At 57.2% G+C, this 24,017-nt stretch overlaps 1 protein-coding gene across 1 annotated transcript in view; it reads right to left on the bottom strand.

Moving 5' to 3' along the window:
- Nucleotides 1–24,017, bottom strand: part of PDE2A (phosphodiesterase 2A) — a gene marked incomplete at its 5' end in the record, with an annotated part of 88,819 nt that overhangs the window by 45,466 nt on the left and 19,336 nt on the right. Inside the window, one exon of the mRNA XM_079707799.1 lies at nt 16,100–16,169. Coding sequence (XP_079563925.1) covers nt 16,100–16,169 — 70 coding nt within the window. The remainder of the gene's footprint in view (nt 1–16,099; nt 16,170–24,017) is intronic.

Genomic DNA, 24,017 nt, shown 5'->3' with positions numbered 1-24,017 from the left:
GGGAGTTAGGGAAGGCTTCCCAGAGGAAGCCAGCTGAGAGCTGGGACAGACAAGGAAGTGGAAGAAAAGGCATCCCAAGGTGGGGGCAGCAGACAGGAGCCAAGGGTTGGAGGCAGGAACCAGAGGAGACAAGTTGGCAGGGATGAAGATAGGAATGTGAGAGGGGGTGAGGTTAGGCTGCGGTTTTCTCTCCCATCTGCTCCCTCCTCTCTCACACCAGCATTCAGACTCCAGCTCCAGGCCAGAGCCGCAGGGCACGCCTTTCCTGGCCCTGCCTTCCAGCCCCCCAGATTGCCCCTCAAGGCCGCCAAGCCCCCTCACCTCCTGCCCCAGGCCAGCCCGCAGGAAGGACATGCGGAGGCCAGCGCACGCTCCCCACACGGCCGAAGATAAATATTTCCCGGAAAACGGAACTTGTTCTCTCTGTGTTTACAGCCAAGGGCCAGGCAGGGTGGGGGGAGGGGAGGGGCCGGCCAGAGGAACCTCGTCCAGCCCTGGGGCCCACAGCATCCGGCCCAGCATTGCCCCAGACCTGCTGTGTGACTCTGAGTCAGTCCCCACCTCTCTCTGAGCCTCCACTGCAAGCCCTCAAGGGGACCTCCCTGGGCCCTGGCCTGCCCCCAAGCCTGGACCAGCTTCAGCTGCATCTTCTCTGGGTGAAAATCCCTGGTGCTTGATGCCTCCCCCTTCAGACTAGGCTTCTCTAATGGCAGGACCTGCATCTGCCCATCTCTGCCTTGTCCTTGGTCAGTCAGGGGTGTGGACAGATGGATGGACAGACAGACAGAGAAACAGGCTGCGGTGGCAGCTGAGACCGCCTCCCTGGCCCAAGTTCCTGCACACCCTGGGCCTGTGCAGCCCAACAGGTGGGCCCAGGCAGATGGCAGGGCCTCGGGCCCCCAGGGATGCCAGATGCTATGGCCAACTTGTCAGCAGCTCCCTCGGGGCTGTGGGGCATCATGGAGGCCACTTGCTCCTGATGTGTGGAATCCAGGAGGAGGCTGGCACATCTGCCAGTTGGGAGCATTCGTTTAAGAATTTTAAATACGAGCCTGGAAAGTGCTGCCTGCAGCAGCCCTTCCAGCCTCGCCCCAATGCTCCCTGCATAGTAACCAGGGCTCCACTCACATGTCAGCCTTCTCCTGTGGAGACCTGGGGGCACCCTTCCCACAAGCCCTTGCACAAGCTGCTCCTCTCACCTACAAAGGCTTTCCCAACCCCCATAGCAATCCTACTGGACAGGACCAGCTGGGCTCCTGCCCCTGCCTATGGCTATCCCACCATGGGGGCCCACTTATTCACCATTGCTGGCCTCAGCCTCACTCCAGACTCTGAGACCAAGCGTTCCTCAGACCAGGACCCATCCAGGGGCGAAGAGGTGTTTGGAGCTGGGTTCTCAGCATGGAGTCAGCCTCCTGCAGCATGCCCTGAGTCCTTGATCCAGGCTCCTCTGTGTTCTTGGTCCCAGTCCTGTGCTGGTCCTTGTTGCCCTCAGGAGGTCCTCTCAGAAGTCGACCACGTGGCTCTGACTATCCAGCTGATCTCTGGTCTCATCAGGGACCTTGACCCTCCCCATCCTTCAAAGTTCCAAGGCTGCCTCCTCCAGGAAGTCTCCAAGACTGCACCCAATACAGCAACTGCTCCCTTCTAGAACTACTCCAACCTCACCCCACCCCACCCCCGCCCACAGCTATTCTCATTCCATCAGGAAGCATTTATTGAGCATCTACTAAAAACCACATGGGCCCAGGAGAGAAAAAGGGGACTCAGCCTTGGTTCCTACCTGCCAGGTGTTTATAACTATGTGGGAAAGGATATACAGCCATTACAACTACGTGGGAAAGGATATATAACCACATGGGGTAACAAGTTATCCCACTGTAAGCTCAGGGAAGCTCAGGGAAGCTTGGGGTTGTGAGTGACCAGGAAAAAGGAGAGACTGACTTGAGCTGGGTGGAGGATGCAATCTGAGAGGACTTCATAGAGGAGGTGGCATCTAATCTGAGGCTTGAAAAGGGAGTAGGTGGAGAAAAAAGGGAAAGGCATTCCAGAGAGAGGGGTCAGTGCGAACAAAGTCAGGGAGGTCAGGAAGAGTGGGTGTCCTGGAAGTGAGCACTGCCATGTCTGGGGGCAAGGGATGGACATGAGGAGGTCCAGCAGGCATGGCTGGCAATGCCATGACAAGGGTGTGGTCTTTCCTTATCCCATAGGCAGGAATAGAGGAGTCAATGCCAGGCAGAGCATTAGGGTTCTTAGCGTGGATACCTGTACCCTTGTCCATGTCTGCCTCTTCCCCAGCCCCTGCCCCAGCTGGGGCTCCCAAGCCCCCATCTAGGCTCTGAGAGCCAGCACAGAGAGGGCATGGACCCAAAGTGCTCAGCTCACTACTTGAACTGCCTCAGCCCCGACATCCAGAGAGAGCAATGGCCCTGGCGCTGAAAGAGGATTGCAGACTGTGCCTGAAGAGCCCCTCCCCCAAGCCGGCCAGCTGGCACAGGGGCCAGGGAGCCACCCCAAGCCGGTGTGCTAAACAGACGCCCGCTAGGTGGGAATGGGTCCTGGCAGCCCTGCTCTCATGGCTCTCATGCTGCCAGTGCCAGGAGAACGTGCTGTACCCACAGAACCTCCATGAACACCAGCCCAGCCCTGCAGTGCACCCTGTCTCACAGAGCACAGCTGTCTAGACCTGGCTCCCAGGATCTCACCCTTGAGGGAAGCAGGGAGGGTACCAACTCCCTCCAAGGACCTTCTGTGGGCCAGGCCTGAGGCAGGCACCTCACACGTACTGTCTTTGTAACTTCTCCCAGCAGCTTTGCTGTGATTATGCCCAATAATAGTGATTATGTCCAATAATGATGAAGCTTCTTATCCCCCTTTGACAGGTGAGGAAACTGATGCTCAGGCCGGTTAAGGGACTGGCCCAAGGTCACACACCTGGGAAGTGGTGAAGCTGGGACCTGAACTCATGCCCATCTGACCCCATGGTCTGTCCACTGGATGAGGCCGTCATCTCAGGCTCTGCTCCCTCAGGAGGGCTCCTCATCAGTCTCCCATCCCTCTTCCCTCTTTCCCTCCAGTGGTCCCAATAGTTTGAGCAACACCCTAGGGTCCCTGTTCTCTCCAGTCCTATCCTTTCTATGTTGCATCAACCTGTCTCTCCCCAGCAGGGCTGAGCATGGGCCTGGGTACTCAGAAAAGGGTGCTAAGTAAACCCAGAAACAGAGCAGGCTCTGCCCAGAGGCCAGGAAGACACCTGCCATCTTTGTGGTGGGTGTGGGGCTGGGGGGCAGGATGGAGCTAAGAACTGAGGGGCTCAAAGCCCAAGATCCTCAGTATGAGAGAGGGGGCAGCAGGACCCAGGCCAAGGAAAGGCAGAGGGAGCAAATGGGGATGATCTGGGGATGCCTCATGGGGAGGGGGAGACAGGAAGGGCAGAACTTGAAGTTGCAGGGAGCATGGCCAAGGGCCTAGGGAAAGGAGGCTATGAACAGAGGCATAAACAAGAAGCCTGGGCCTCACTCCTTCCCTTGGGACCCAGCTCCCATTGCCCAGGATGGTCTCAGCTTCTCCAAAGCTCTCTCCCCTCTCCACTTCCTGGGAGGATGACAAATCCAGTCTTTCCTAGCGGGTGGCAGCAGCTGCTGAGACACTGCTGGCTCCCAGGAACACCATCTGTCCCAGCTCTGGGGGAAGCCCCCACCCCATGGGGAATGCCGTAACCATAAATAAATTAATAATGACTTTCCTGTTGCCCTCCTCTCTCCCACTTCCCCAGCGCCCAGCTGCAGGCACACTCTCAGGGCTGGGCTCCATGTCCCAGCAGTGAGCCCACGCTGACCCCACTAGACACCAGGCCCTGTGTGAGCGTCTTTTGCCATCTCACCCGAGGGCAGGGAGAGAGCAAGGGTTGGGCACGAGACACAGCTCCACTCTCAGCTCTGCCCCCGATTCACTCACTGTGTGACCCCGCTGGGCTTCAGCTTCCCCAAAGTAGACGAATAACAGCCCCTGCCTCCCAGGGAGGTTGTGGGGATTAAACAGGGAAGTGTGTCTAAAGCTCCTGGCCCAGAGGAGGGGCTGATATGGCAACAGCCTCCCTTCCTCTCAGCCAGGTCCTGGGCACAAAGGAGGCTCATCTGAGGTTTGCTGTTTGGTCCGATTTCATACACACCCCTCCTCTGTGCCAACCTTCACCACCCCCGGCCCACCCCATTTCTGCTGCTCAAGGCCCCACGGACACTGACGATTCCTATGAGGCCCCCCAAAGGCATGGTCAGGGGCTGGGATGGCACCCCTCATCTCAAAGGAAAGGCACCCACTGAGCCCTCACCAGGTACCCTTTGGAGGGTGGTGGGAGACCCAGGAATGAAAAAGGCACATCCCAGGCAGGGCTCAAGATGCTCACAGTTCAGAGGGGAAGACAGACAGAGTCACATAATGGAGAAAACAGGGTGCTAAAGGCACAGACAGCAGAATGCCCCAGCGGCTGATGGCCAGGGCAGGAGAGCTCAGAGGAGGGAGCGTGAGAGGCAGGGAGGGCTTCCTGGAGGAGGGGAGGCTAGAGCTGAGCCCAGAAGGATTTGGGAAGCTGAGGGGGGAAGAGGCCAGCAGGAGCGGTTCTAGGGAGGCAGGAGTGGATGAAGGGGGGGACTGCAACCTGCCTGGGCTGCAGAGTGAGCAGGGGGAGGGGGAGCATGGAGAATTTTTAAGCCGAAAAGTGACAAGTTCAGGTTTGTCTGTTAGAAAGATCCTTCTGGCAGCCACATGGAGAACGGGGGCAACTGAAAGCAGACAGCCAGTGACTGTTCAGGGGAAAGATGACCAGTCCCGGACTGGGGCAGGCAGAGGGAGAGCAGGAGAGGAGTTCAGGAAATACTTAGGGCAGAGAATCACTAGGGAATTGTTGGGTGAGGGTGGGGAGGACAAGGGAGGAGACATGACACCCAGGTGACTTGGGAGGAGGACAAATCCTCAGGGGGAGGGAACTCTAGGGTGGAAGAGGTGGTCTTGGTGTGGGGTGACCCTAGGCTGTAGGGGGTGGGGCTGGGATTCGGCTCCAGCCTCCCAGTCCTCCCAGGGGTGGGGGCAATGCTCAGACTGACCCCCAGCTTGCGCCCCCCACCCCCCCAAGCCCACCCACTCCTCCCTCTGCTGAGCTCTCACCTGCAGTGTGCCGTCTCTACTCCCTGGGGGCACTGGCTCCTGTGCAAGGAGGTCCCGGCTGGCTGCAGAGACAAGAAGGCCGGGGGCTGAGGCCTGCCAGGCCTTCTCCCCTTCTCCCCAGGCTGCCCCTCCCCCAGCCCCTAGCAGACCTGGGGCCTCCTGTCTCCCACAGGTGGCCTCCTCCAGGGAGCCTTGCCTGATGGCACCCTGCTTCCCATGGCCTCTGGCTCTGGTGTGTTCTCAGTCGCTCAACTCTGAGAACAGAGCTAAACTCTTTCCTTAAGCCTGGGGCTCCTCAGGAGTGGAAAACCACATTTTTACTCCTTCTGTGGTCCCCTCCACTTCTGCTTCTCTCCCTTCACTTCCCCTCTCTAAGCCTCAGCTTCCCGTCTATAAAATGGGATTTGTAGTGCCCAGCTCACACAGTCACTGGGCTGGGCTCCCAGCTGGGGTTGCTGTGAACCCTAAGTGAATGGGACCATACGTGGGAGTCCTCAGCCCAGTCTGGGCTCCAATCGGACACCCAACCTGCATCCTATAAGCACTACTCCCCGGCTTCTCAAGGGCTGGTACACACAGAAGCCACTGCCTCAGGAGCTCCTCATTCTCAGGAGCCCACCGCCTGGGTGGCATCCAGAACCCCCGCCGCTCTGGGAGGCACTGCCCAGGGGCCGGCTGTCCCTCCCCACCCCCATCCACAAGCGTACCCAGGCATCAGACAGGCACAGGCGGCGGGATATTCTGAGCCTGGCTTCATTCCCGTCAGCTGCTGGCCGCTATGCCAGCCTGGTGCGGGCGCGGGGGCTGATTTGATTTGGCAGCCTCGGAAGCGTGTGGTGGGGATGGGGAGGGGAAGGGGGGATGAGACACCCATCCCTGCTAGGAAATAGCCTCAGGCGTTCAGCGAGCTGGGGAGGTTCTGGGTTCCCTGCCTGGTGCCCCTGTCTTCCCACTCAGGCTCTGGACACCTGCCCGTGACTGCTGGAATCTATGGTTTTCCTTAGTGGTGACCATAGGGGTGACAGTAGCTGCACCTAGCGTGTGGATGCTTGTGGCAAGGTGTCTGGTTGTCCCACGTGTCCCTGTGTCCTGTGGGCATCTCCCTACTCAGCAGTGCCTTCAGCTGGGCCCGAATGTTGCCCAGGATGCATGGGTCTGGGGGGGATGGGGGACGATGGTCTACACGGGACCATCTCCCAGGGCGACTGTGGCTCCATGGCTGGGCCTTGATGGGGGACTGTCTGCAGCCCAGGGCATGGCAAGGTCGCGCATGCGCCTGTGTCTACTGCAGGGCCTCGTGTGCATTGGCTCGCCCAGTTCCTTCCCTCTGTGCGATGACCCCGCTAACCCAGCCATGTCCGGCAGAGGAAATGACGGGGACCAAGATAAGTGCCTGACCTCAGGGCCCATCCCGTTTGTCTGAAAGCCTAAGCCTTCTTTACTTAACCCTGGCCTCCAATGGTCCACCCACCACCACCGAACTGCCCCAGGACAGCCCCTTCCCCTGCCGCTGAGAAGAAGCAGTGCTAGTTTCACTTGATTCTCACTGCCCCCCAGGCTCTCCACCACTCCCTGAAGAGGCTCCTGCCCCACGCCCTCTGGGACCCTATCACCCACTTCAAGAACAGGGAAGGTGGACAGGATGAGTGGGGTCTCGGCTAGGCATTCACAGAGCCTCCATAATCCTGCCCCAGCCTCACCGTTTACCACCCTCCTGCCTACCCCATACTCAGAGCAGCTCACCCCTCCCAGAGGTCCTAGGAATCTACACCACTCTGTTAATATGCCGCTGGTACCATGGGGACCTGGCCTCCACAGCTTCCAATTAGAGAGCTGCTGCTGGAGGTCAGGGGCTCTGATGCTCTGACCTCTGCACTGAAAGGGCAGGGGGTGGCGTGTCAGACCAGGACCCTAGTCCTAAGAGGTCCACAGGCCATGACTGTGTCCCAGACACCAGCCAGGAGGTCAGGGTAGGGTGGAGCCTACTTTGGGAAAGACACAATGTCTCATCTGTCACCGCCTCCCCATTGTCCCACTGTCCTCTGGGGACCTCAGGACTCTCTCCACCCAGCCACGGGAAGCTAAGCCCCTCCTGAGACAGAAGGAGGGAACACTGAAGGAGGGGCTCCAGGACCAGAGAGAGACTCAGCCGTGCCCTTGGGGTCACAGAGGAGGAACCTAGGCTCAGTAGGACTCAGTTGTCACAAAGGGGCTGGTGGGATGAAGACTCTGCAGAGAGGTCCTGGGGGGCTTCCTGGAGGAGGTGTGTGGTACCTCACAGGAAGAGAACACTAGGTTCCAGGACAGCCTCCTAACTACGTGGTATAGGTTTGTACCTGGGACCCGTATGTAGTTGTAAGTGTCTTTGTGTCCATGTGTGCATGGGTGTGCATCCCAGTCATGGAGTCCCCAGCTCTGGTCTGCGTCCCAAGGGCAGGGTCTGCCTGAGGTAGAGGTCAGTCAGGCAGCAGATCAGAGGACAAAGAAAAAGAAGGGAGAACAGCTCAGGGCTGAGGAGTGAAGCCTGTCGGGTTGGTCATGACACAGTCAGTCCTCAAACCCTGGATGCCTGATGCCAAGACAGGGTGCTTCCGTGACCCGGGCTCTGCCACAGCCTACTGTGCAAGTTTGGACAGGACCTTCCCCTCTCTGAGCTACTGTCCTCATCTGAAGAATAAAAGGAATGGACTTGATGACCTCCTAGGGCCCTTACAAGTCTGACAATCTTTTGGAGAGACTGACACACAAAGACAGCCAGAGATGGAACCTTATAGAGATGGGGAGAGAGCTCAAAAGGAAGCAGAGACGACAGCGAGGGGTGGGATGGCAGGAGGACGAGAGAGGAGAACCCCAGGGAGGCCCATCGTGGGTCAGGGAGCTGGGGAGGGGTTCCCTGCTGGGGACCCTGTCCTCAGGGCCAAGACAGGACGTGGTAGACAATGCAGCCTTGCGCATGACAGGGAGCAGTTGTCACCACCCCACCTGCCTCCTGGCCTGTGGGAAGAGAAAGATGGTGGGTAACAGACAAATGCTCTGCCCCCCTGACCTGAGTCCTGCCTCCACCCCAGCTCTCCAGGTGTTCCAGGGGAAAGGCGGGAGCTGCAGGCAAAGGGGAGCTCCCAGGACTGGGAATCAGGAAGCTGTGTTCTAGGCCCTGCTGTGTTGTGGGATCCAGGCCAACTCCCAGCCTCCATCACTTGATCTGTGAATGCAGCAGTACTGGGTTCTGAGGGACCCAGCCAGGGTGGGCTCTCTAGAGGGCTGAGATCCTTCTCTCCTGCCTGGAGGTTCTTTCCCCACCTTTGATGTGGGTGCTGAGACTGTGCACAATCCAAGAGGCAGCAAGCCGCTGGACAAAGGAGCTGGCCTTGTGCTGGGCGGGAGGCCTGTGCTACAAGGGAGCCCCCATCGGTCATCAGCCCTCCAGGCCCTCTGGCCTGAGACCTCCCTTCTCACAGCCACCCCCAGGGCACAAGCAGGGTCCTCCCTCCTTGGCCTGCGCTCAAGGGGTGCCAATGGGTCCCTAGCCGATGTCTGCACTGCCCCTCTGGCTGCCTGGCCTCTGCCCTAGGCGGAGGCCCTTTGTACTTGGGCCCTCACAGGCAGGGCTTCGTGCAGTCCCATGTCTGTGTCCAGGAAGTGTTCATGTCCTGTTTTCCCCCTCAGGCCGAGGCTGCCAGGGAAGGAGAGGGTGGGGGTAAGCAGGCCTCTCCTTCCTCCACTGTGGACATTTCTCCCAGAGGCTTTAGGGGCTGGAAGAAAAAGGTACTCCTCTCTCTGCCACAGTCTGAAATGACTGAAGATTGGAGGCAGAGGAATGAAGGAAATGACTCCTTACCCTGAAAGCTTAGGGAGTGGTGGATCTTGCACACGCACACACACCAGTTCTGCTGTGGCAGGAGAAACTATCTGTGCAACCCAGGCTGAGATGGCCTCCTTCCCCACTGGCACCAACCCAGCCCCTCCTCCCCTCCCTCCCTGGGGGTGGTGGCCACCCCGCCGCCCCAAGCTGTCTCCATTGCTTCTTGCTATGTTTTTAATAACTGAACATCGACATTAACAAGGCAGGTGGTTGCAGCTCTTCCCAGCAACCCCATTTAGAATCATTGAATCATCAAATCATCAAATCCTAGAATCCTGGAATCACAGAACGTCTGCTTCTTCGTCTCCTGGAGTCTCAGCATCTTAAAGTCACAGAATGTCGGAATCACACAACCACGCATCCACACAGCCCTGGCCGGGAGCTGAGAGTCATGGAAGGCTGGAACCCCACAAACGGACAAGGCCAGATTCTCCAGAGAGTTCATGCACCCCAACTTCCTCCTTTTACAGGTGAGAAAATGCAGCCCAGAAAGTGGCCTTACGCAAGATGACTGGACAGTAGGAGCCAGGCAATGCCCAGCTCCGAGATTGCAAGATGGGACCTCAGGAACCCAGTCTTCCGGAAATGGCACAACTTTTACTTTCGGAAATACAGATATTCAAGTTGGGGTGATGCTGCTCTTTTAGCTTTGCTCATTTCTCCTCCCTCCCAACCCCACCCCCACTGGGCCCTGCAGCTGGCACTTCATCTCTCCACCCCTCTTACCCTTGGTTCCTGCAACTCCCTCAGCTTTCCCCCTCCCTGGGTCTGTACTCAGGCCCCTCAAATAAAGGCAACAATAGATGGGCGAAGTTCGAGGGGTCAAGTCCCTCAGGGTGGAGGACAGAAAAAGCAAAATGCCTGCCCCCTGAAGCTACCAGCCAGAGAGCAGGCTCCCCAGAGGAGGTGCCCTGAACAAGAGACCAGAACGTCCTGGACACCCTGGGGGTCCAGCCACACCAGAGGCAGCAGCTTCAAGGAAGCTGGAATCAAAGAGGAGGGAAGCAGTGAAGGCTTACCGTTGATATTAAAACATCACAGATGTATGTTTAGCGTTTCCATAAATTTACATTTTAACTCATTTTGGAATGTACTCACACATTTTTGAATTTTATTAAATATTATATTTTACAGAGTGTTTTAATTTTTGAATTCTGAACGCTCTTCGCCCAGGGCAGATCCCGCGTCCCCACGCTACAGACAAGGACGCAGCTGCCCCCAGTGGGATCCAGGTCCCCTGGTTTCTGTTTAGCCTCAAAGCTCCTGACCTGGGATGCCATTCTGAGACCTTCTACTCCTTAGAGGGCCCTGACCCAGGCCCAGGCATGTGCCCTCAAACCCTGTCTTCCCTCATGTGGCCACCCAGACCCCAGGGTGGCGCTCTCTCTCCCTTCACCTCTTCAGCTGCCCGGCTCCCTCCTCTACCTCTGCCCCCTCTGTCCCCTCCCCTCCAACTTTGGCTTTTCCCTGTTCAGCCTCATCATCCCATGTCTGAACCACACTGCCTCAGCCTCCTGCCTCACTCCTTCTATGTGCTCCCCACCCCATGACCCAGGGAGCTGCATAACACGCAGGTCTGAACAGTCCCTGACCTGCTTTCATCTCTTCCCCTAGTGCGCAGTTCCCTCCGGAGAAAGCCCAAATTCCTTGACATGGCATAAAAGTCCTGCACAATTTGGCCCCTGCCAGCCTCACTAGCTTCGTCTCCTATGCTACACACACACACACACACACACACCCCAATCCCATCACTCAGCCGCCCTGGCTGTCCAGCATCCAGCTCCATGGAATGCTTCCCTCCCTCTGTCTGTCACCAGAAAGCCTTCACATTCGCCATTCTCTCCTTCTCTCTGTCCAGAACTTTCTCCTGGCTCATTCCTCAGCTCTCACTTTAAATGTTTCCTCCTGGAAGCTTCCCAACTTGCTCTCCCTCCCACTCTGGGCTGAATTCGGGGCCTCTGCTCTGTCCCAACATGGCCCCCAAGTTTCTCCCCATCGCTGCCTTCCCCCCACACAATCTACCAGCATCAATCTTTGTCTGTGCCCCTCCGCCACCCTATCACCTGTCCACCCTTGGCCCTGGTACCTGGGTCTGTCTACCTGCCAAGAGGCAGACGCCTTGTTGCTCAGACTTGGCAGAATGTGTGGCCGAAATTTAAGGCCCCCACCATGCTCTCTCTACCTACCCTCTCTGCTGGGCACAGAGTAGGTGCTCACTAACTGTCCACCTATTAAGGCCTGGCAGTACACAGTGTGTGGCACGGACAGGGAGTGCTGGGGTGCTCAGAGGAAGTGCGAGTCCCTGGGCTGGGCTGGGGACTTCCTGGAGGAAGCATTTGGGATGATCCTCCACATGTCAGTCCTAACACAGAAATTGAAGACAGGCCACAGGAAGTCCCCAGCCAGCTTTAGGGCCATCAGGGCAAACCATCAGAGTGGGACCAGAGTCTGCAATGAGGGAGATTCAGTGACCAGAGCCAAGGACAGGGCCACTGGAGGGGCTGGTGGTGCATTTGGGGAAGACTTCCTGGAGGAGGGGCTACTTCTGGATGGTTTGGGGCAGGGGAGAAGGTGGAGATGAAGCAGGTTGGAGACAGAGGTGTGAAAGAGAAAGCTCTGTTCCTTCTTGTCCTTTATGCCTTAAAGGAAAGGGAGGTGGGACTCGGATGGGCAAGAGGAAAGAAAGAAGGCCAAGGCGGCATGGAGCTAACATCAGTGCTGACACCATGGCCAGGGAGAGTATGGGTGGCTGGGGCTGGCAGGGAGCACGTTCCCAGCTGTGGTTGGGAAACATTTCCTGTCTCCTTGCCAGGGGGGTCATTAATAATCACTTACCCTCCACAGGCAGCATGGAGGCTAGCCAGGGAGCAGCATGGTGCTGGGGCCGGAGGCCAGCCTGGCAGCCAGGAAAGCTGTATTCTAGGACCAGCCCTGCCACCTTGTTGTGAAACCTGGACAAGTCACCTGGCCACTCTTGGTCTCTGGTAATGCTGGTCAAAGGAGGGTCTTAAGAGGAGGCTCCCTAAAGATCTCCCTGCTCTGGGCCTCAGTTTCCCTAGATGGCAGCGGGGCTGCCACCCCTACAGGGGGTTAGGGACCTCTGATGATCAATATGAGCATCTATGTTGAGCCCAGCTCAGGACACATGGGATGCGCAGACCCAGCCCCGCCTCTCAAGAGCTCGAATTCTGGCAGGAGCCAGACCCCAACACCATGGGATGCATGCCTGGAGCATATCATGTGCATGTCAGGCTGCGGGAAACAGAAGGGAGGGCCGTCTGCCCAAGGCCTGAGGGGCTGACAGTATGGCTGGGCCACGAAGATGGGGTTTCTTAGACACAGAAAATAGGAGTCCCATGAGGCCTATTTAGTCACTGCTATGACTGCAGCACTTAACACTGTGCCTGCCTGGTGCATAGCAGGTGCTCAATAAATGCTTTCAGACAACAGAATGAGCTCCTGTTAAAGGAGATATTTGTGAAAGGAGCTTGGAATTTGGAAAGAGCTGCCTAAACGGTGATGATGAAGATGATGACAATGATGATTCTGCCCAAAGACAACAGGATGGGAAAAGGTGACATGAAAGCTTGAGAAGGTAGGAGGCCCAGGGATGGCCATCCAAAACCAAACAGCATTGCTTGGGAATGATCAACAGCCTTCAAGATCCCTTCTTCCAGTTGGGCTAGAATTTTCCTCAGCCTCAGGCCACATTTCTCTGACCATCCAACACCCCCTTCAAGGCTCAGCTCAAGCCCACTCACTTCAGAGACTCTTCTGGAATGTGGTGCTGAGGCATTGGCCCCGAGCCCCTTCCCCTGACTGACTCTGATGGTCCCTGTGCCTTCCAACCACAAGGAGTCCTGGCCTTTCGGGCTCTCGAGTCCTTGTTGGCAGGCTGTCCACTAAGGTCTCCCCACAGCTTTCTCTGGAGGGTATGACCTGGATCCTCCTACCGGGTCCATCAGACTAGAGGGTCCCCAAAGGTGTGATCTGGCTTCGTTTTTCAGAAAAAGGTCTCTGTGAGGAAAGGAACTATCCCCCCATCAGATATGGGGTCAACACAAGTGGAGATAGACTGAGGTCTTCCTGGTTGCCTCCCAGCCCAGTGACCCTCTCTGGGCACCACAAAGAGAAGGGAAGAGGACCGGGCAGCATGCAGAAGGGGGCACTTGGCTTCTCAGCACCCCGGAGATGACGTGAGAAGGAAGGGCACTGGGCCACACTTGGGACTAAGACATCATGGTTGGCAAACGTGCCTAACTCCCAGCCCAGCCCCAGCTGCTATTGCGCCAAGGAGGCGCCACCAGGGATACCACCCAGGCCTCAGTGCCTGCGCCTGGACCCCCACCCTCTGCGGAGAACCATGAGGTGGTAGTAAACACAGTGGGCCCGAGACACGTGCATCCTCTCCCTGCCCCTTCCAATCCCGGCCCAAAACATGAGACAGGCTAAGAGGAAAAGAACAAAGGTTCCAGGACCTCCACGTCGCCCGCCGCCCGCCTGTCCAGCGCCTGTTCAGCCGGAAACCCAAGACAAAGGCCTTGGTGAAAGCGAGGAGGATGAAGGGCAAAGGGTAGAGGCAGCCTGGCTTGGGCATCTCAGGGGACCTAACTGGGAGGGAAGCGAGAACAGGATGGCAGCCAAGCCTTGCCTGCACACACACGTCACTCCACAAACATTTATGGGACACCTGCTGTATTCTGCACAGCCAACCGTCACACACCTCATGCCTCACCGCACACACCTTGTACATCCACCCCTCACCCCCTGCAGCACCTTCCACAGCCCTCCAGCCCCCCTCGTCCCACACATACCCTAGCTAACTGGACACCCTTCACATGGAAACAGCTCACAGAGAGAGAAGGTCACATAATCCACGTGTCACAGCGAAAAGCCATCCAGCTCACACACCCACACTTCACGCCACACTCACACTCAACCTCCCATGCGCACCTCACACACCCAACACTCACCTCTCCAAGCACAGACACACAGTTCCAATTAAATTCAGTACGCACACATCACCTAGGCATAGAGACACAACCTGCATAGATAATGTGCACACCTAACGTCACACCAAAATGTCGAATGTTTGCGGGCACACACAGCTCCTTAGCACAGACAGTCCTGCCTGCACACTGCCTCCTCCCCACATGCACTTGGGCATGCACACACACACACACACACACACACGTAGTCAACAAGTCCTTGCCTTGGCCCCCTGGACCCTGGCTGCTGCACACTTTCCTACCTGGAGCTGTACAAACAGTCATCACACAGACACATGACACTCAAACACCAACACACAGGTCCCAATATATTTCCCGAGCAACTCCAGGATGTAACTCGGTGACTCGAAGCCAGCCACCTAGGCTGCAAACCCACTCAGACACAGCTCTCCCACCCCCACTCCCCTCTACCAAGACATCCAATGAAACCTTTCATCAGACCCCTCCAGTGGCTCTTCCTGGTTACACACAACAGTCCATAACACACACAAATACACACACAGTCCCCCATGTAAGCTGCCCCTACAACTACTCCACCCCACGATGACACACAACCATGTACACATAAGTTCCCCCACACACAACAGTCATAAATACATCTACCACTCCACACTCACAACTCGGCCTCCCTAGCTGCACACGCCATGCAACGCCATTACACTCACAGTCCTCACACTCATCATAAGCTCCCACAGATCCCCCCCAATAATCCCACTGCTGATGACACACACAATACTACATGACACAACACACATGATCACACACAAGGCACACCCAACACACACAACCCAGCTCTTCCTACTCAAACACATACCACCCAGACTCGCCCAGCCCTGGACACCTCCCACCACAGGTGACTGACACCAGGTTGCAGGCTATTCCTCCCCTCCCTCATCCCAAGCCCCCGGCCTCCCAAGTCCAGGTCAGCAGGGATGAGGGGGTTTATAAGTTATGAACCCCAGTGCCCCACTGCACAATCCCCACCCACCTTAAATCACTCGGTACCGCCCAAGGGCTGCTTGTTCCATGTTTAGCCCCTTCCACCAGCACCCACACCATGCCATGCCTGACAACAGGGGAGGGGTAGAGGTCCTGGGGACACCAGCGTGGCATTCTGAGCCTGTCCCCTCACCATCCCCAAGTAGAGGCTGATATAAGGAAAAGGATGACCACAGGGAAAGGCCCTAGAACAAAGACAGAAACCTAGAGAAATTGGGGGAGTGATGGGCAGACTGAGAGAGGTGGGCACGTGGGCAAAAGAGACCAAACAAGAAAGAAATAGAGGGGCAGAGGGAGAAGATGCCCAGAAGGACTCAAGAAGCCAGAGGAGAAACGGGGGCCACCATACCCAGAGAGAAACAAGAGGAGAGGGTGAGACAAACCGGAAAAGACTAGGATCTTCTATACAGGAGGGAGGAGGGAAAGCAGGAAGAGGGTGGGAGGGGGATCCTGCAGAGAAGGAGAGACAAACTGTAATGGAAAGAGGCATTTGGACCCTGCGTGGGGTCTGGTGTGAGGACTGAAGTCCAGGTGTTTGAGTGGGAATCTGGGTGAGGGCACAGATGAGGCTGTGGAGTAGGGGTTCAGGGGCTTGAGATGAGGCCCCAGCTCTGAGGTGGGGTCCTGGTTGAGAGTCGGGGGTTAAGGTGTCCTGGGTGTGCCTGGAGTCTGATAAATATATTGGGGGTCCAGGGGTATGGGCAGGGGCCCTCCACTAATCTGGGAGGCAGGGGGTTCCAGGCTCAAACAGAACTCTTGGGTGTGGACAGGGGTCCCATTGTGGATTGGGAGTTCAGTGCTTGGGGGTGGAGTCCCAGATCTGAAAAGGGTTGAGTCTGGCGTGAGGTTGTGAACTGTGAGCTAAGGACTCAATGTCTCTGGGTACGGGCTGCAGTCCCAGCACAGAAGTGGGATTTTCAGCCAGGGGAGGGGTCCCCACCCTAGGAGGGTTCAGGGACAGGGTAGACCATGGGACCGGCGACAGCACGCTCCGCGGAGGACCCGGCCGGGCGCTCACCCAACACCCCGTTCCCCTCGTGCCCAGAGCGGGGGGGGGCCCCCCTACCTGCAGGCTGTCGGCGCATGGCTGCGGCGGCGGCGGCTCGTCCGGCTTGAGGAAGACCTGCTGACCCCGCCTGAGGAATTGGACAACAGCGATGAGGATGTGGTGCAGCACCAGGACCATGCTCGCAGCCGCCCGCCCGCCCGCCTGCCCGCCCGCCCCGCTGCGCTTGGCCAGGGCGTCCGCGAAGGCTTCGCCTGATCCGCGCGAGGGTCCGCCCTGGCCCCGCCCCGAACCGCCTACTTCCCGCCCCCCGACCGCCCCGGCCCCGCCCACCTTCCGCAACCGTGGACAGCACCTCTTAGCTCGTCCAATCTCCCACCCCCACCAGAGCCCCCCACCAGCTCTCACTTCCCTTATCTCTCCGCTCTCAAGATTCTTCCAGCTTGTGCGCTATTAGGATCCCCCGCCTGATAGCCGGCTCTCAGCCTTCGCTCACTTCTCTTGCCCCTTAGCCACTCCTTTCACTGCCTCTCAGGGGTCGCCTCTCTGAGCCTCTCTCCTGATCACATCCTCTCCCCCCACCACTTACTTATAAAGTCCTAGAGCCAGGCTACAGTCCCAAGGCAGAGACAGCGCAGTGTGGGGGCGGGGGGGGGGCGGTCCGCAGAGGGAGATAGATAGAGGGGAAGGGACCACTGGCACGAACAAGGAGCCCTGGGCTTGCTCTTCTTCCAGGAAAAAGGGGGGAAATCAGGGGAAATTTCAGAGGTCGCTCCAAGTCTGACAGGCCCTGGGAGCAGTAGCAAACCTGGGAGGGAGACACGTGCGCACTGACACGCGAGCGCACACACAGGCGCACCATTCCCAAGTTGTGGGCAGGGGCACTGGGCCCCCAGCACTGGGCAGGCAGGTCTGCGTTGGCGTCCCCGCAAGCCAGAGAGGGTGCAGGCCCCAGGGCCACACAGTCCAGAGTTCCGCGGTGGGACTTGCGAGCCCGAAGCGCAATTCACCGCAGAGCGGCCTCTGTGCTCAGGCGCCCGCTGCAGCCGTGACGCTCCTGCGCCCCCTGCTGGCCCAGCGCGGCGGCTCAGCCCGGCCCGATTTGCCATCTGCGAGGGAGGGGCGGGTGTCGGAGGGGAAAGGGGTCACCTGGGCCAGCTCCCTGCCTGGACCCAACCGGTTCCTAGCCTCCGCCTGGCATGAGGTCGGCTGGGGCGGTGGGACGTGTCTGGACTGGAGGGTGCTCTTGGGTGTCTCCTGACCATTGCCGGCTAGCTACTTACTGCATGACCTTGGTCAGATCCCCTCCCCAGTTGGTCTCTGGGCTTTAGTCTTCCCATCTCTTTCACAAGACTGCCAGGAGAATCAACCCCACAATGGTGCGAAGGCAGCCAGAGTCCCCTGACAGCCCTCGCTGTGGTCTGACCTGAATCCTTCCCATGTACTGCGGTCCCCTCTCTCTGCAATTCTCCCCTTAACCCTCACCCGCCACACCTCTTGGAGGGTGACTCAGTGACCCTCCAGCTTCCCAGCTCCCCACCTCACTGGGCTGATTCATCTGGGCCCTTTCTCCCTGGGGAGTGATTTCCTCAAGGTTGAGTCATTGAGCCCAGTCCTGGACACAGTCCAGGCACCTGGCACACAGGCTGGGCAGAGTCCTAGCTGTGCCACAGCTCAGGGGGAAGCCCTCCATGCCAAGAGTTCTCCCACCTCTCTTTCTGAGGGCCAACTCTGAACAATGCCTCTTCCCCTGCTCACACACCTTCAGCGACTCCCTACCATCAGCACAGTAAAGTCCCAACCCTCAGCCTGACATGGCAGAACCTCTATGACTTAGCCCCAACTTGTTTTTTCAGCTTTGACCCTCTTGCCACCGATCCTTAAATTTATACTTCCTGCTCTACTCAGATGCGTGACTGACTCATTCTCACCTTCAGGCTTTTACCCAGCCACCCCAACCCTAATGTCCTCTAGATCCTATCAGCCTGCTTACCTTTCAGGGACCAGTCGGAGGCCCACCTCCTCCAGGAGGCCTTCCCTGGATGCTACCTCAGTCCTCTGGGTCCCCCTTCTTGCATCTTTCCTAAGAGTCATGTCTGGGGGCAATTTTACTGCATCTTATTTTACTGCATCTTCAAATTGAGGGCAATTTGTCCTACTTACTAACGCTGTAGAAAACATTACATGGGCTAACATATGTAAAGGTTCTGGCCCAGAAAAGGGCCTCCCTTCTCTTTTTTTGGCCTCAGTTTCTTGCTCGGTAAAGGGAGTGACCAATGTAAGGGCTATTATAAGGACTGAGTCTGAGGCCAGTGCACAAATCTCTTGGTAAATCCTGAGCATCTGTCATCAGCTCAGTCTTGGGCTCTGGATAGTGCGGGTGGGACAAAGGCATCCAGGAGGCATCTGTTACAGCTACTCGCCAGAGGTGTTTGTTCTTCAGGAGAGGCCATCTCAGACCTCACAGTCAAGGGCCAACCCTGGCCTGGCACGGCCAGCATCTCTTGGGCTTTAACATTTGCTGAGCACTTACTCTGTGACTCACAGTTCATCTTCTCACCAACACTATAAGGTAGGACCCATTATTAGCCACATTTTACAGATAAGGAAAACTGAGGCACAGAGAGATTAAGTAACTTGCACACAGTCACACAACTAATAAGTAGTAGAGCCAAAATTCAAACCCAGGCCATCTGGCTCCAATCTGTGCTTTATATTCATTCTCTGCCTCTTGAGGAAAGGCACGTGAGAAAAACTAATTTTCCCACCTCTCCTTTTGTCCCCAAGAATGCAGTCAGGGTCCTACACTCCCAGCCCCTGAACCCTCGGCTCGCCTTTGCCACGAGGAAGCCCAGCTTCAGGGGTACCTGGCTCAGCTCCACAGCCACCTCTTTTCATCTCCCCACCTTACAGGCCACATTAAGCTGTCCAGTGGCCCAGCTACCTCAGACTCGTATTTTAGGAAAAGGTGACTCAGCTGACAGCCTGTCCACCTGGGTACTGGGCCATTCAACCTCAGGCCCTGTCCAAGAACCAGCCCTTCCTCGTTCCTAACAATGACCCCTCTCTGGACCGCTGCGCTTACAAAGCACTTCCTCACCCAGGACTGATGAGCAGACTTTCACGCTCATCATCTCTGCATATAAGAGCGTGACACCAGCAGGCCCTCCGAAGACCCCAAATCTGCTCCCATCCTCCATGGCCATGTGTCCCGCTTCCAGGAGCCTGTCTATGTGCCTGACATGCATCTATCCTCTTGCTGCTAGCCATGGTCAGACTCCCAGAAGCCCAGGTTCAAACCTGAGCCCCGCCCTGACATGCTGGGTGACCCCATGCAAGGCTCTGGCCCTGTGAAGGTTGGCCTGGTTCTCTTTGAGGACTCAAGCGGCTCGGGTGGAGGAAGGCAGGATCCAGGTAGGCCTAGCGGGGCAGAAGGCAGCTCTCTGGGGCAGGCAGGCCTGCCCGGGCATGCCAGGCCCAAGGACTGTGAGCGAGGGCCAGATCCCAACATGGGGCTCCTCAGGAGGGAGTGTGTGGGGCTCAGTCTCTCCATGACTTGAAGTGGAGCCCATGGACTAAAAGAGGGTTCCACCATCCGAGGGGCCCTGCCCGGTGACAGTCCAAGAAGGGCCCAGGAGGAAGTTGACATCTCTGCAGGTTCTGTGTCCAGCTAGAGCCCATCCGCAGTGTTCAGCCCCGGAGAGGGCACAGTTGTGAGCTACCCTTAGTTAGCCGTGGTGTGTGCATGTGTGTAAGGTCCTGCATGCAGGTCTGTGAGCATGATGTGGGTGAAGGCGGAGTACAGTTTTGTAAGTTTGTATCTTTGTAAGGATGTGTGATGCTTTCATTGTACAGCTGAGCTTGTGTGTGTGTACACAGATGTGTGTGTATCTACAGGAATGTGCATATGTGTGTGTGTGCAGACAGGTATGTGTGCACAGGTGTGAGTATGTATGCACACATGTAAGTATGTGTATACAATTGTGTGTGTGCACAAGAGTCCAAGTATGGCACATAGATGCAGATGTGTGAGTCTGCATGTACTCAAATTCACAACTAACAGAGGTGCTGCTCATGGCCACTAGCCCCGGTCAGCTCTGTGTGTCCGCTGGCATTGGCTCCAGATATGGCAGTGGCCCTTACAGAGAAAGGATCTGGCCGCAGGCAGGTGTTGGGGACAATGTGGATTTGGGCTCTGGGTGGGCAGGGCCTGCTCCCAGAGCCCCCACAGCAGCTCTAACCGGGAAAGAGCACAGGCTGAGTGAGCGCAGGCTCAAGGGATGAGGGGAGAGGGGTAGGTCAACCACGGGTCTCATCCATTTCCATGTTATTTGCACACATTTATCTTTGCAGCAGATGGCCAGCTGCACAACCCTAGCGGGGGAAGGGAGCCTAGAGGATTCTAGTGCAGGACCTGCCAGCTCACATCGGGGCTGAGGTCCAGGGGACTCAGGCCTTGGCACACCTTAGTATCTGCTCCTTACCCTCTGCAAACCCCAAGAGCCTTCTGTCACACAAGGCTGCTGCAGGCCACACACACTCACTGTCTTTCCACAGATACACACACACACACACATACTACACACAGACTCACATCCCTATACGCCTGCTCACACAGCTCCTGCACATAGAACACTGGTGGGCACACCTGCCCTAGTAGCTCCTTCAGGGACCACTGTGTCTCCTTCTCCCCGATGCCCATACCTGATGGAGTAATCTTTTCTTCACTCAAGTCTGACCCTGCCTCACCCATACCCACACGGGTCCCCACTGCCCACAGGATAAAGTTGGAGTTCCGGTCCTGGCCTTCTTGGTCCTTAACCCCGCCTCCAAACCATCCTTTCATGCCCCACACTCTGCCTTCTGGCCACACCCCTCACTGCTCACCAATCCTCCAACCAGCACTTCTGTACTTTTACCAGGCACTCGACCTCCCCACTATGCTGTCAGCTCCAGGGGACTGGACTCTTTTCCCGTTTTGCTCATTGCTGTGGCCCCAGCACCTAGAACAAGGCTTGACCCAGAGGAATTGCTCAAGAAGACATCTGTGGACTATAGGAATCAGTGGTAGAACCCTCCTTCCAACCTGATCTGCCTCCTTATGGAGGACCTGACCAACTGTATTTGTTTCCCTATGTGCCTCCCCCATCAGACCCAAAAGAGACTGGGTCTGATTTAGCTCCACGTGTCTGTATGCAGCATATCCAGCATGGGGCCAGGCACACACAGCAGGAGTGGGGGATCGGGGACAGATGGTGACCCCCTAAACGAGACACAGGGATGTCTAGAAGGGGCGGCCACCTTGGCCAACCACACAAAGCCCACCTTTCCCGGAGAAGAGGCCTCCTGACCACCTTCCCCCATCCAAGCCCCTTTCTGAAGTCACCCTGACTGGCAATCCAGCCTCTGCTTGCACACTCTCAGGGACAGGGAGCTCACTTTCTTTGCAGCCAACCCCTTCCCGTGTGGGATGGCTCTGCCTGGTGCTGACTCCTCCCACAGCACCATCCTGTCAAATCCTGATCATCCTGAGCCATGATTCCCATGGGAAACGGGAAGGAAGATGAGCAAAAGGAGCAGCAGATCCCAGCTTTCCCAGCAGCTCTACCAGCCTTCCCAGCTTTGGGCAGAGGTGGGAAAAGGAGCTCTGGGCTCTCAGCCTGCCCCAGGCTACTATAGGCAAGTAGGTTCAAGGTGCTCAGGCTTCTGCAACACCAGCCACTATCCCCAGGAGTCTGGGGCAGTGCAGAGAGAGTGCAGTGCTGAGAAACTCTTCAGCAGACGCCACTGAGCCCCATCCCCTCACTGAGCGCACTCTTTCTCTCATCCCTCAAGCGCCCCCGCACCCCATCTCCTCCCCTCACCGGGGCCTCTTGCCCTCCAGTCCGCAGGACCTTGCGGGACTGCTCTAACCCCAGCCCTCGAGTGTCCCATGGAGATGCCTCCTCCTGAGCCCTGTTGGGCAGGCTGGGTGGATGAAGGCGATTAGGTCCTCAGCCAAGGGTGGCTGCCAGAGTCCCACCCAGCCCTGCCTGGACGGCTGCAGCCCACAAGCTGCCCAGCTTTCCTTCGCCAGCTATTCCTGGGCTGGCCCTGCTCCAGAGGTGCCTCAGGCTGCAGTTGGTCACTGACCCCAGTCCCCCATGCGCACACACACAAACACACACACACACACATACACACAAACACACACACACCAGGACTGCTCAGAGCTGAGCCCATGAGGAATGCCAAGGCACAAGAAATTCTAAGCAACAGGGACCCGAGGCTCCATGCTCTGAAAACTCCCTGCCAGCTCAGACACTGTCAGAGAGGGAGCCCCAGTCTGTGGCTTCCAGGTTCCAAGAACTCCCAGAGCTTTGTGATCTAAGAAAATCAGAGCCTCTATTATAAATCCCATTGTTAGAAGAGTCTGTGCTATTTACATTCTATGAATGCGAGAGCCTGGAGTCCTGAGAATGGAGGAGCCCAAGATTCTAACATTCTATTATTCTAACTGCCTGTAGTGCCGGGACTCCAGGACTCCAGCTCCAGGGTTTCCACAGCCCTCAGAGCCTGATGGTCTGTGGGCTGCGTCTCTGTGAATACCCGGTGAGGTGAGGGCCCCTGTGAGCCCCTGCACTTGCCTTCCACACTCCACCTTTTGCTCACACTACTGTTCAGGCCTAGGGTTCCATCACCCTCCTCTCTGCTAATTAAATCTTAGACAACTTTAAAGGGGCAGGGAGGGCAATGCCGTCAGGGACTACCTGAGTGTCAGGGCCACCCAGGTGATTCTCTTATTTAATTCTCATGATATTATTAGCCCAACTTTACAGTTGATAAAACTGAGGTCCTGGGACATGAGGTCATTTGTCTAAAGTCTCACAGCTAGAAAGAGTAGAACAGCGATCCAAACCCGGTCCCTTGCAAACCCATGCCTCCCAGTAGCAGGCCAACTCCTGAGAAGAGCCCGGGGGGAGGGGGCTCCCTCTTTGGCTTCAGGGCCACACTGCAGCAGCTCCTCCCACCCCAGCAGCCCCCCAAGCTCCAGAAGGCAGAGACCGTGGTCTCATCCTCTCGCCTCTCCAAGCTGGAGGCAGCCCAGAGTCGGCCACGTTTCCTGTCCTGATTGATCAAAAGGAGCTCAATCCGCAAAGACTCCGTGTGGGACCGGAAGACTTGGCGTTTTGTTTCTAGGCACCTGTCGCTATGGAAGCCAGGTGCTGCCAGCCCAAGGCCTAGCAACGAGGCCCCGCGTGGTGCAGGGCGGAGGGCAATTGTCAGGGGCTTCGGAGGCTGCCAGCAAGAGAGAGGGAAGGTGGACCACTCCGCTCTCCTGGCTGGAAGGCGGGACCCACTGCCCTGGCTGGGCTGGCAAGGGGAGGAAGGGAGGCAGAGGGGGCAGGACCAGGCAGGTTCTGAGAGACAGAGACCCAGAGATAAGGGCAGAGAGAGACTTACAGAGATAGACTAAGGGGGTTCAGAGACAGCGAAAGGCAGAGACACCATCAGAGAGAGGGAGGTTCAGGAAGGTGGAAGAAGACAAGAGCTGAGACTCAGAGACCACTGAGACAAACAAGTGGCAGAGAGGGACTGACTCTCAGACAAGCCCAACTCCTGGGGAGGGAGAGGGAGGAAGCCGCAGGGGAATGACAGAGATGGATGGAAGTGTGACAGGAGGAGATAAGCCTGAGGCAGGAGGCAATAGAGACAGATAATAAAGCAAGAGAGGACCAGAAATGGAGGGGCAGGCGGGGTAACACAACGTGGACTGGAAGGCAGAGCAGACAGCGGCAGGGGCAGTATGAGGGCAAGGGCACCAAGAGCACAGAGTCCTGGGCTGGCCCCAGTCCTGAGCCCCTCCTCCTGGGTCTGCCCATCTGCGGCCTGGGCGTCACCAGCCTTGTACCACCAGCCCACCACACTGCCTCTCCCCCAGAACACAGAGTCATCTAGGAACAGACGCTCAGAAAAGAGGCTGTCAGAAAGGTTCCAT

This window comes from Hyperoodon ampullatus (genome assembly GCF_949752795.1).
Source record: "Hyperoodon ampullatus genome assembly, chromosome: 7".
Lineage (NCBI taxonomy): Eukaryota > Metazoa > Chordata > Mammalia > Artiodactyla > Ziphiidae > Hyperoodon > Hyperoodon ampullatus.
The sequence above is the reverse complement of the archived record's forward strand: the minus strand, read 5'-3'. Positions and strand labels throughout refer to the sequence as shown.